At 36.9% G+C, this 12,266-nt stretch overlaps 1 protein-coding gene across 2 annotated transcripts; it reads left to right on the forward strand.

The window, feature by feature from the left end:
- The first annotated feature begins 3,509 nt into the window (after positions 1-3,509).
- LOC129302331 (peptidyl-prolyl cis-trans isomerase CYP95) lies at positions 3,510-10,274 on the forward strand. Of its 2 annotated transcripts, XM_054941128.1 has the most exons (15): positions 4,405-4,499; positions 4,632-4,686; positions 4,800-4,888; positions 5,026-5,074; positions 5,192-5,216; positions 5,337-5,385; positions 6,255-6,293; positions 6,461-6,578; positions 6,657-6,784; positions 7,006-7,351; positions 7,695-7,813; positions 8,243-8,450; positions 8,540-9,256; positions 9,379-9,450; positions 9,651-10,274. In XM_054941128.1, exons 2-15 carry the CDS (start codon positions 4,679-4,681, stop codon positions 9,976-9,978), a joined length of 2,295 nt encoding a protein of 764 aa, XP_054797103.1. In that variant the 5' UTR covers positions 4,405-4,499; positions 4,632-4,678; the 3' UTR covers positions 9,979-10,274. The 2 variants fall into 2 exon arrangements, with proteins under 2 accessions (XP_054797102.1, XP_054797103.1); XM_054941127.1 differs by lacking the exons at positions 5,026-5,074; positions 5,337-5,385 and adding an exon at positions 3,510-3,636 and having other exon boundaries at positions 4,381-4,499.
- The last annotated feature ends 1,992 nt before the right edge of the window (positions 10,275-12,266 follow it).

Here is a 12,266-nt window from a genome sequence, read left to right on the forward strand (position 1 = left end):
ACTGATAATAACCAAAATCACCACTTTCAACATCTAATTTTATATTTTAATAATCACATTTATCATCTACAAGATCAACTTGACATCTAATGAGTTTATTTACTCCCATTAACTTCATTTAGTCTCAAGAACTTAAATAATCACTAATGTATCATCCAATAACCCAAAACCATCACCATTATTACACATTACTCACTTTTAACTTTCAAATTTCAATACTTTAATTACCCAAAACTCTTAATTCTTGAGTTTACTAACCACATTATGTTTATTAACTCACATTCGCTTAAACTAACTTTATTAAACATATCTACCACCGATAATGGCTTCTAACAATCCTAACTTTTATCACTAATGATACTTTAATACACAAATTCATCCATAATTGAGAGGCCACTCTCATAAACGCATAAAACTATTATATTTAAGTTTAGATAACTCAAATAACTCACAGTAATCTCATTTAAACTAATGTTTTCATACCCATAGCCTTAGGTCTTAAAATCCTCATCTTCTAACCTCAAATCTCACTTCCAAAATATGTAGAGAGAAGAAGAGATAAAGAAGGCATACCTAGGTGAAATCAACCTCCAATTACCTCTAAAATGCCTAAAAGTTGATGCCATAACAGAGAAAATACTCTTCATGTCACGCCCTCTTTGTTTTCTGGTGTTCCTCCCTTTGTTTAAACATTTTTTGCATTTTTTTAAAAAATTAATTCTGGAAATTACGCTATGGCATAAATTCATTATGCTACAATGTAATGCACAGTGAGCCAAATTCTAAATTTCTCTTTATGATTTGAGTTCAAGTGACCCAATTAACTTTTGAACCTAATTCATTGACTAAAACTAAACCCAAGAGGCATATTACTCGTCTCAAACTATCTTTAAATATAATTATACTTAAATTTACATAATTATCCTCGTGGCTTAATTAATCAATAGGATAATTTTGGGATGTTACACACCATAGTAAGTGTGCTGGTTGAATCTCATGAAAGGTGGTTACTACCTATCAAAGGACATTTGAAGTTAAATGTCAATGGGGCATTTTTAACAGCTAGTAGGGTGGCAACATGTGACAAACTCATACGTGATACTGGTGGTCGATTCTTAAGTGGATTCATTAGTCATATAGATGGTTTTGACTGCCTCATAATGGAGCTTTAGTTTTGACTACATAACAACCTAATTCTAGAAACAGACTCCACTAAAGCCACAGAGCATATGTAAGTAAAACTTAACCCTAAACATGAAGTCTGCCTAATAAGGGGTGAATTGGGCTTTATAAAAATTTAGCTAATAATAACAAAATTAAGGAGATGAGTTTTGAATGATGTCACCAAACACAATGAAGAAAAAGGAAGAAAATCATGCATAAATATTTATCCTTGTTCAGCTTCAACCACTTGAGCCTTCGTCTGATCCTCAAGCATAACTTTAAATTTTCTCTACTAACTCTGCCAAGATTAATTTGGGCTCTTGATAGCCTCAATACAATCCCATGTTTATATTAAAGTTTGAATCATTCTCCTTTACAAAGATAATATATCCTACTTAAATTCCTCAAGTTTAAGACATTCTGTTCCAAAAAAGGAAAAACTATTAAATATCAGTTGGATATTTATTTGGAAATAAGGATATCCATATGGAAATAAGACTCAAAAGTCAAGATTTCAAAGCAAAGATAACCAATTCCTTTACAAGCCATTAAACCAAGGTTCAACAGAATATATGGATGCAGCTCTCATAATTGAAATCAAGTAGCTCTTGGAATGAGATTGGGAAATTACACTTCAACATGTCGGGCAAGAGGAACTAGGCTGTCAATATGCTAGCAAAGAAAGGTCTTGCTATGACACTAGGTTTTTACGTATTTCACCATCCTCCCAGTAAGATTAGACAAGTCATTGGGCAGGAGAAACCTATTATGGAATGCAATGGCTTTAGATAGGCAACTTTAACTGCCCCTCTTGCATGGAAAAGATAAATAAATTAAAACTGAGGCTTGTGAGTAAGTTAGGGTTGGGACTTTGGATTTTTGATTTAATAAAAAAAATCAAGAGGAGGAGGTAAACAAATTTTTTTTGAAAATGGTTAAAAATCTTGAAAATCCAGTTATAAATTAATATAAAATCAAATTTTTAATACATGATGTGAAATTTAATTTTAAATTCTATTAAGCTTAATTCTAAATTATGAAAGTCAAGTTGCTGTAGATAGGGGAAGATGAGAAGGTTATACAAAAACATGCTGCAAAGGAAACCTGCTTTCAAGCTGCAAGTTAATTTGGATCCAAATTAAGCAACTTGAATGGCTTAATTATAGTTTTTTTTAATCAGAATGACTATAGTTTACTACTTTATATTTGGCACCAAAATCAAGTCAAACCAAAACAAGGCTCGAGAAAATTAGGTGCCTGCTCGGGTATGACCTTAAAATCAATTACTTGAATCAAAACTATGGTTTTAGTAAAATACCCAAATACTTCTATGTCTACTTGGATTTCTCATAGAATTGATTATTTTGACTAAAATCATGATTTGGATAAAAAATATCCAAACAATCTCATTCGTTGTTCTTAATCAATTATTTAAGCTGTAACCACATTTCAGTTGAAGTAGGTAGGAGTTGTTTATCAATCCCATTTTTTACTGCTACCAACATTTCTTTAGTGTTAGAATGTTAACCTGCCAAATATACCCTACTTATGTGTCCCTCTTCTTGTGTGCTTATACTCCATTGCTCCTGTCTCCTCCTCTTGCCAAATATATTTATTTTTTACACAAATTAAATTATTAATGTTACAATATAGCATAATTTAAATTTCTAATCAATCAGCATATAATCATATATTAAATAATTATATAAATATTAAATGAATCATTATTATACATATTTTTTTGTATAACACTATTGTACATATTTTATTTGTTGAATAGTGTTCAAAAAATTTAATAATATTATATATTTTCTTTGTTAAAAAGTGTAAATTATTTTTAACTAAATTTTATCTTCCTATAAAGTAGTTACTTGTTTTCAAATTAACATTATCTTTTCATATTTACTCCTATTAATAGGATGTTTAACTTTAAAATAAACATAAAGTGATTTATTCATTAGAGGTATTTTTAAAAAAATACAATGATTATATTTTGAAATATTAAAAATGTCTTATATTTTTTAACATCCAACTCCTTAAAATATACCTTATATTTTTTAATGAAAGGAGTATAACTTTATTAATATTTACATTTTAAAACTTAAAAGATAATATTCTTTATGATAATTTACATACTTAACTTTTTTTTAATTAAAATTATTCAAACATTTTTAATTTTATCAAAATTAATTTTATAAAATAATTTTCAAACATTATCATGTCATAATATAATTGATAATAAAAAAAATTACTTCAAACAGGCCTAGGTGCGGCCACACTGAGCGAAGATTCGACCCAAAGGGGCTTGCCCCTGGGACCTATTTGCACCCTTTCATCATGCCCAGGGACAATCCGGTAACTTCAAGTTCCTGGGGAAGCAGCTAGACTCCTTTATATGCAAACCTAGGTTTCCGGCGCACTTCTTCGTGCTTCTCATCTACTCAATGCGATTCGTGGCTCTGCGTTTCTCAGGTGAACGGTCGGCTTCTTTCGGCTTTCCTCTTAGTTCTGTTGGATTTTGGAAAAGTCTAGCAATTCTCACCTACTCAGAGTTAACACTGATCTATCTTTTCACCCATCTAGGCGCGCCTCAGTTTTATTATTCCATAAGTGATATCAGATTTTAGATAATATTGTCTACATCTATCGATGAGTGTATGCTGAAGTGTTTCATATCAATCTCGGCGGATTAATCAGGCAACATGTTTGGGCTTTTTCCCGAATGTGTTGATGTAGGGTTTAAGTTTTGCAGCTTAATTTGATGGATACACATTTCGTGTTGTTAATTCCGTTAAAGGTGATTTATAGAAGCGCTTTCCTTGGCGTTTGGCTCGGTGTGGAATTTGGTGATTCGCTGGTGATCTGATGGCCTGATTTCTCGACCCTTCAAATTTAATTTCAAGTGAACTCTAGTGTTATTCTTTTTCGATGTCATCATCGTTGTCAACGGTTGAGAAGGGATTGGTTTGGAAGCATTCACTGTTATGAATTATTTGTAGCTCAGATGCATATTCTTCTGCATGGTTTTGCATAACTGAATTGTGAGTTGATTTTAACATGATAAAAATATTGAGCGCACTACTTATTAGGAAATTTTTGATTGTCGAACTTGGAAGTTCTGCTCCTTTATTATGATATGTGTCGCTACCAATGCCTGCTTCTGATGAAATATTACTTAATACCAATAGTTAATTAGCGTTTCTTTACTGACTTTAGTGGTTACGTTGGCCTGAGTTTTCATTTGTAAGCAAAAGACAATGGCAAAGAAGAAGAATCCCCTAGTTTTTATGGACGTCTCTATAGATGGGGACCCCGTTGAAAGAATGGTTTTTGAGGTACATTTTTTCTTTTTAATACGGCTTGAATTACAGTGACTGTCTTCTTCGTCTTCTTCTTTTAATTTTGCAACTTCTTTGACTCGGAGAGAGAGTGGATATGTAACTTAATGAATTCTTTTGCCCTCTCAGCTATTCCATGACATTGCTCCCAAGACTGCAGAAAATTTCCGTGCACTATGTACAGGTGATCATTTGATCTGTTTTCCCCCAATGTAAACTCCTCCATTGTACAATTGCTGTCTGACAAATTGAACATGCCCTTTGACGCTTTTCTTATTTAATATTTTCTTTGTTCAGGAGAAAAGGGAGTCAGTACAAGTACGGGAAAGCCACTGCACTACAAGGGCTCCTTCTTTCATCGCATTGTAAAAGGTTCCATTGTGGAGGTATGCTATTTTTCTCCTTTTCCTGCTACATCGGAGATTGTTCTTCAGTATTGTAGATCTACCTATCATGTTGTGGTTGAACATGGCTTAGTAGTGGATGTCCCTCCTTTAGTCAATTACCCTTGTTTATGCTGTAGGATACAGGGCTGATGGTCACGACTGCTTTTCTTGTGATGTAGTTTTAAGGTTGTACTTACTAAGTTGTCCATCTTATAAAGCTAATAAGATTTGCGATGTCCAAACCTGCTTAGCATCCAATGTGCTATTTTGAGCATGTATTGATAGCTGGTTTTCCTTTTGCAGGGAGGTGATTTTGTCAATCGAAACGGTATGTATTCTATCATTGCATTGGCTTTGGGATGACAAACTTCTCTAATTTTTGAAGCTTGTAATTTGATACAATATATTTAGTCACTTTCTTTTATGTTTTTATCATTTGGTTATTCAGTTGTCCGAGTTGCAAGCCTTGTTCCATTTGCATGTTTCCTGTGGCAATGGTAATTTCTTTTTTTCTAAATTGAGTAGGAACATAATCAACTAAGTTCCTATGCAAGTACACAGTTGGCCTTTATTTATTAGGGTCTGACAGCAATTCTTTTTTAACTTTTTTATGGTTTCTGGGTATTGCTATTTTCTGAACCCCTGTTTTATTTTTGCCAATTGTTATAGGTGGCTGTTATCATTTTTTCTTGTCATATTATCTTGAGTCATCACGAGAAGAAATAATTAGAACTAGACATGATTTCCCATGCACTATGTAGAGTTTGAGGAATGAGCTATACTTCATGGCTTGTGTCATGTGAACAGTGTGGCTTGTTGTAGATTTTATATTATATAAATATATATATATATATATATTATATTAATATGTTGATTCCAAGTAGATTTTGCGTCCTCTTGTCTTCATTTGATATGAGTGGGTGAACAATAGGATCGGCTTTAGCCTTAATCTATTGATGATTCTAATTTGATCAATTTTTTCCCCTTAAATAGAAAACGTTATCGCTTAAAATATATTTGAGTGGTTAAATAGTGTATCTGTCGGGAAATCATCAGTTGAACTGGCTGTTACTGTTGGTATGTATGTGAATCATTGCAGGCTTACTAAATCTTCAATTCAGGTCAACTACTGTTGTATTTGTATTTTAATTTTCCTTTGAAGATTCAGTTCTGTATTGTATTATATTTAGTAAGTACTGTGAACCAAGTGGTTCTTCTTAATCACAACGTTAATGGCAAGTTTCATCTAGTTTAATCCTCGATTTTCTATATATGTCCAATTTTCAAATCTGGCAATCATTTCTCTCATCCCTAGGTGTCATCTTTACTGTAGCATTTCTGCATCACATTTTCTTTCTTATTGCAGGTACCGGTGGAGAAAGCATATATGGCTCAAATTTCCCAGGTGAAAATGCTGGATCATGGAGTTACACTGTTTACTCTTGTTGTATAGGATGCAATAAGTCAGAATAGTTTGTATTCCTAAAGATATAGCTCAAAATGTGTGAAGTCCTTTTTTAACTTATGTTGATGAAAAAAGTCTTTATGCTTTTTACCTACGATTTATTTCAGATGAGTCACCTAGGCTTAAGCATGATGCACCAGGTCTCCTGTCAATGGCAATTGCTAATCGTGACACTCTTGGTTCTCATTTTATAGTCACATTGAAAGCTGATCACCATCTTGACAGGTTTGCTTATATTTTTTAACTCTTGGTTCTCTTTGTATGATTTGTTGATCCTTTTCAGCTGTGCGGAATCTTGTGCAGGAAGCATTTGGTCTTTGGGAAACTTGTTCAAGGACTTAATATATTGAAGAAAATTGAAGATGTGGGTGATGAAGAAGGGCATCCAACTGTAACTGTTAAAATCATTAATTGTGGTGAATATAATGAAGGTGAGACTGATGTTTGCCGTTTTCTTTTTATTCAAATAATTAAGCATTAAATCATCCAAGAGATGTGCTTGCTATATCCTCAACAGTCAACATCAGATGCCAAAGTGTGACACGATCTGTGTCCCTCCCTTTGTCCCTCCCTTTAAGTCTAAGGTTCTGGCTTGGCTGGGCATGTCAGTAGATGTATTTGTTCCATTGATTCCATGTTTTTATGTTTGTAGATGGAAAGAAGATGAATAAATTGACTTCTGAAACCAATAATCATGAAGCACGGCGGAAGGGAAAGCACAAAAAATCTTCAAGAGACAGAAGGAGAAGGAGAAAAAGATACTACTCATCTGAATCAGAGAGTTCTTCGGATTCAGACATGGAATCATCAGACTCTGATAGTGATTCCGACTCGGATCTGTCATCATCATCTTACATAAGTTCTTCCAGTGATGACAGGCGGAAAAAGAGAAAAAGATCTTCTAGGAAAGACAAACATAGACGCCGAAAAAGGAGGGATAGGCGTCGTGACAAGAGGAGAAGGAGACGAGATAAAAAATCAAAGCGCAGATCTAGAAGGTATTGACAACTTAAGATTGACGAACCTTTGGTTACAAACACATGGATCTCAGATTCTGGACATCTTTGTCATGGTTGTTTGCTCATTTGCTGTGATGAACAAATAATACCTGCTTAGATAGTGTGCCCTCACAAGTCTGGGTTCTTTTTGTCTATGCTGTGTCTTTATTGTGAAATGGTTACTCACATCTCATGCTTGCTGTTCAACCAGATGAACATGGCTTTACCCATTTGTTCGTCTGCTGCACTTATTGATCTTATCAGTGTTGCCATATGATGATAAGTTATACTCTTTCAAAGTTATTTCTCATGCCTCTCAAGTTCTAAATTTGTGCTCTTTTAGGGATTCGGACAGTATTTCTGATTCAGATAGTGAAAGCAAAAGTGACAGCAGCTCTGATGGTGAAAGTCTTGATGTTCAAGGGAAGGAGCAAAAGCGACGAGATTATTCTGTGAAAAATGGTATTATTTATGTTGAGTACATTCTGCCAAAGATTTCACATTCGCAATAAATCATTTCATATTTGACCTTTGTTTGCATGTTAGCGAAGCAAAATCCTGAAATATGAGCTTGTTCTTATATTAAGCTCTTTGTTACTTGATGCAGTATTGCGTTCCTCGTTAACTTTACATTCTCTGGTAATGTTATTTTTACTTTCAATCTACTAACCATTAATTGATTTTAAACGGAGTAAATTGTTTATCTGGTCCATGTTTTGTTTTTTTGGTTAAAAAGTCACTCTTTTAAATGAAGCTCTAAAGAACTGGAAGCATGTGTGAGGGGGCCATTTCATTCTATTGTATTCCATTACTCTATTCCCTTTTGATCTGTATTCTTTTGGCGAATTTGTTTTAACAGTTACCTCAATTTTTTGATTTACTATCTCGCAGCTGAAGTTCAATCTCCTTTAGCTGGGGATAGAGAAGTACATCCCATGCATCATAAAAGGAGGGACGAAGTGGATGTGCCAGAGAATGAGGAAGCATCCCTTAAAGAAAATGGAGAACGACATAGCAATGGTATTGGAGCTGACTCTAGATCTGACAGAAGTGACGAGAGGCAGCCTGATGTGATGGATGATAATCCAGGCAAATCTAGGTCTACTTTCCACCCTTGTCACTCCTCAGTTATTCTTTATGCTTATCATTTCTTCCAGATCTGGTATTATATTGAAAGTTAATGAGCAGGAATCGAAGCATGAGTCCCAAGAGGGCTATGAGCAAGAGTATGAGTATTAGTCCCAGGAGAAGTGAGAGCAAGAGCCCAAGTGCTAGTCCAGAAAGGAAGATTAGCAGAAGTCCTAGTGGTAGTAGAAGCCCTCGAGCTCCATCCAGGAGGAGTTTCAGCAGAAGCCCTGCCAGGAGCAACAGTAGAAGCCCAAGCAGAAGCATCAGCAGAAGCCCAGTGAGGGGTAGGAAAGGTAGAAGTGTCAGTAGGAGCCCTGTGAGAACTCGCTCACGTAGAAGTGTCAGTGAGAGTCCTGTCAGATCCCCATCTCATAGCCGCCGAAGCAGGAGTTCACCTAGAATATCATTACGAAGATCTGTCAGTAGAAGCCCTGTAAGGGTTTCAAGGAGGAGTATAAGCAGGAGTCCTGTTAGATCTTCTGCAAGGAGCTTGAGCAGAAGCTCAGGCAGGGTCCCCTCAAGGAGAGGTGTCAGCCGAAGTCCTGTGAGGGCTCCTAGCAGAGGGAATCGTCGCAGCTATTCTAGGAGCCCCAGTCCTGTTCGAAGGCCAAGGTCATCTCGGGGGTTATCTAGGAGCATCTCTCCTGATGTATCCCCAAAGCGTATCAGAAGGGGAAGAGGTTTTAGTGAGAGGTACTCTTATGCAAGAAGATATCGAACTCCTTCTCGATCTCCTGTGAGGTCTTATCGTTACAATGGAAGAAGCGACCGGGACAGGTAAAACTGAGTACTCTTTTGCTAGTTATTATAGTAAGGTGGCGTTGAGAGTTGAATGTGACTAAACGATCTTATCTCACAATATTGGCTGAAAAAATAATCTCACAACATGCTGTCCTCAGATATTCTAGTCACAGAAGGTATTCCCCTAGGCGTCACAGAAGCCCCCCACCTCGAGGAAGAACTCCACCCAGGTTTTTATTCCTTCCCTATGATGTTTATTGAATTTGTTGGGATATTTCTTTCTAAAATTCCTAGGCGATCATTTCGTATTGTTTCCAGAGTCGGTTTACTTCAGAGAATTTTTAGTGCCTATGCTTCTCCATTGTTATTAGCTATGCTAGCAATCTTTTTTCGTTGAATAATACATGATTAAATGAACTTCTATGTGTAGGTACCGAAGCAGAAGAAGTAGGACTCCCTCAGTATCTCGCAGCCCTCGCTATCGTGGTCGTCGCTATAGCAGAAGCATAAGCCGAAGCCCAGTTCGGAGTCATTCCCCTGTTGAGCCATATCGATCTCGTGCTTCTCCTCGCATAGAGAAGCGCAGGTCATCTTCTCGAAGTCGAAGCCACAGCGCATCACAATCGAGGTCTTCTGTTGAATCACAGTCTCCTCAGAGGCCAAGTAAAGACAGATCAAGGTCATCCTCCCAAAGCCCAGACGGAAAGAAAGGCTTGGTCTCATATGGCGATGGTTCTCCATATTCAGACGAAAGGTGATCATGTGGGCCTCAGGGTCCTTGATGGAGGGTTAAATTTATAATCTGCACCTGATTGGCTTGATTTATATGCGTAGTTTGAACGATATCTACTAGAATAAGTTCAGGTACTCCTCCCTTTAGGGTGCGGTTTGAGTAAGAGGTCTTTGCTTGAGGCAGCTAGTTTGGGAACCTAGGTTATATTATGTTGTAGTGATTACATGCTTGAACTGGATTTTCAAATTTTGGCTAGATTTTTACTAGTTCTGGTTAACATTTTCCAACCAGAAAATATGCATCTATTTCTTTGATCTGGAATCTGGTAGCAGTTAATTTTGAAGTATATATCTTATTATTTCTAATTACGAAGTTAATGTACAATGGCTTAGGTGGGTTGGTGATTTCAAATTACGACTTACATTTAGCGGCCGATGCATGCATTGAAGATTCGTTGCAAGCGCTTCTTAAATATTCGTTTAATAACGGAATTTACGCGCAAATAGTAGCTAGTGGCTCAATTAAAAATCTTCGAAGTACGTAGTAAGCCTCTATGCCATATCCTCTAAAGTCATTGGAAGCTGGCAATAGTCTCTGAGCAGGTGGTTCAAAGACCCCAAAAAAAAAAAAAAGAGGAGGAAAGAAGTACAGAGATTTCTTCCGATGTGCTTAATAAACGACGAGTTTGGTGGATAATAAACTACTTTTGACATTATTCAATGTTGCCCTCAATAAATTTCCTCTAGTCTTGTGCCGAGCCGCGCTATTGCTCCCCGCCCCCGGCCAAGAAGAGACAAATACGAAGGAAAAGATTACTTGGAACTATCGAGCGGAGTTCATACCAATGCCTTGTCCCTAACATTGAAGCTATCTCCTGGAGCCTGCGTCCCTGTATCCATAATTGGGTTGCCTGACTTCTAAAAAGTTGGGACAAAGTCTCTTGAAACCATTAGGGTGCATAACGTATAGAGATGTCTATAGTTCGTATTATGGAAATCATCAAAGAATGTGTGTCCCTGGCCAGAGCAGAGTCTCCTGAAGCCACGGAAAAAAGCCCTTCAAACGCTGGCTTCCATCACCAGGGTCAGTCCTCAAAACAGAACCTTGCTTGCTCAAATCGATGGAGCTATCCCTTTGTTGGCTTCTCTAACAAACGCTTCCTCCTCCATCATTCAAACACTCTCCTTATTAATCCTCTTCAACCTTTCCTTGAACTTTGACCTGAAGCAATCCCTTGCCGATATGGAAACCATTTACCACCTCAATTCTCGCATCGGCTGCCCGACTTCCCCGGACTCCTCCAAATTGACCTCCTCCTTGATTTGCAGTCTAGCAATGCTTGACAAGAACAAGGCCAAATTCGGAGTCGCCGGCACAGTTCAGTTGTTGGTTAAGGCTGTGTCAAGCTCTCTAGACTCTGATGCCCATCATCTTTTAAGTTGTCTGGCTGAGCTTGTTCACTTTCATGGGAATTGCACTTTGGCTGTGCGAGCAGGGGCAATCCCTATATTGCTTCAGGCGGTTCAAAGCACTAGTAGTGAGGACTTAGCTGGAACTGCCCTTGCTGTTTTAAGCCTCCTCACTAGGTTTGATGAAGGGCTCAGTGCTTTGAAAAGCACTGGTCAAATAGTCATGGGGATGTTGAGTGTGTTGAAAGGAAGGTCCTTGCTTAGCAAGGAAGGTGCAATCGATATCCTTATTCGACTTTTCGATGATAGTGAAGACTATGTCAAGGAGGCTCTCATGCTCTCCGAGTTCTTTGCTGTGCTGGCTGATCTCTCCGTGAGGGGTTCAGTTGGAGTTCGAGAAAAAGCCGATTTGCTCATGAGAAAGATGGCCAAGGTCAATTTAGCTTTCACAATAAAAGGGAACGCTTTATACATTTAAAGCCCTTGCCTTGGACTTCGATTTTCTTTTACGTTAAATTATCAAAGTTTATTGTTTTATTTTGGGTTAATGGATTAACATCTAGCATATTGTGTAATGTGGACGAAAGGAGATGTTGAGAGTTTAGGTCACCTAATTGAGGTATGCTACACAAATTGGTCACAAGGACAACATCGGAGCATGTATCTGAAATAGGGCTACGTCGTCCCATTCTCATACCACTTCAACGAATCCTAGGTGGTTAATTGTTTGCTTATTTATTTGTGTTGTCAACTTGTCTCTTTTATTAGTAGTTTTAATATTTGCTTCTATCAACTAATGCATGTATGAATCTAAACTGGACGTTGTGGTGTGTAAAAAATAACGACCTGGGCTCATATCCAAGCACTTTAGCATGCATAGAACTCTAGGCTAAAAACACTCCAA

Source organism: Prosopis cineraria, unplaced genomic scaffold, assembly GCF_029017545.1.
Source record: "Prosopis cineraria cultivar Desert tree isolate PC_DT_omini unplaced genomic scaffold, ASM2901754v1 PC2, whole genome shotgun sequence".
NCBI classification, from domain to species: Eukaryota; Viridiplantae; Streptophyta; class Magnoliopsida; order Fabales; family Fabaceae; genus Prosopis; species Prosopis cineraria.

Coding starts and splice junctions, on each gene's coding strand:
- LOC129302331 (XM_054941127.1), top strand. CDS start 4,422: ATGGCAAAGAAGAAGAATCCCCTAGTTTTTATGGACGTCTCTATAGAT. Junction 4,687..4,799: donor TTTCCGTGCACTATGTACAG/GTGATCATTTGA, acceptor TTCTTTGTTCAG/GAGAAAAGGGAGTCAGTACA. Junction 8,451..8,539: donor GATAATCCAGGCAAATCTAG/GTCTACTTTCCA, acceptor GTTAATGAGCAG/GAATCGAAGCATGAGTCCCA.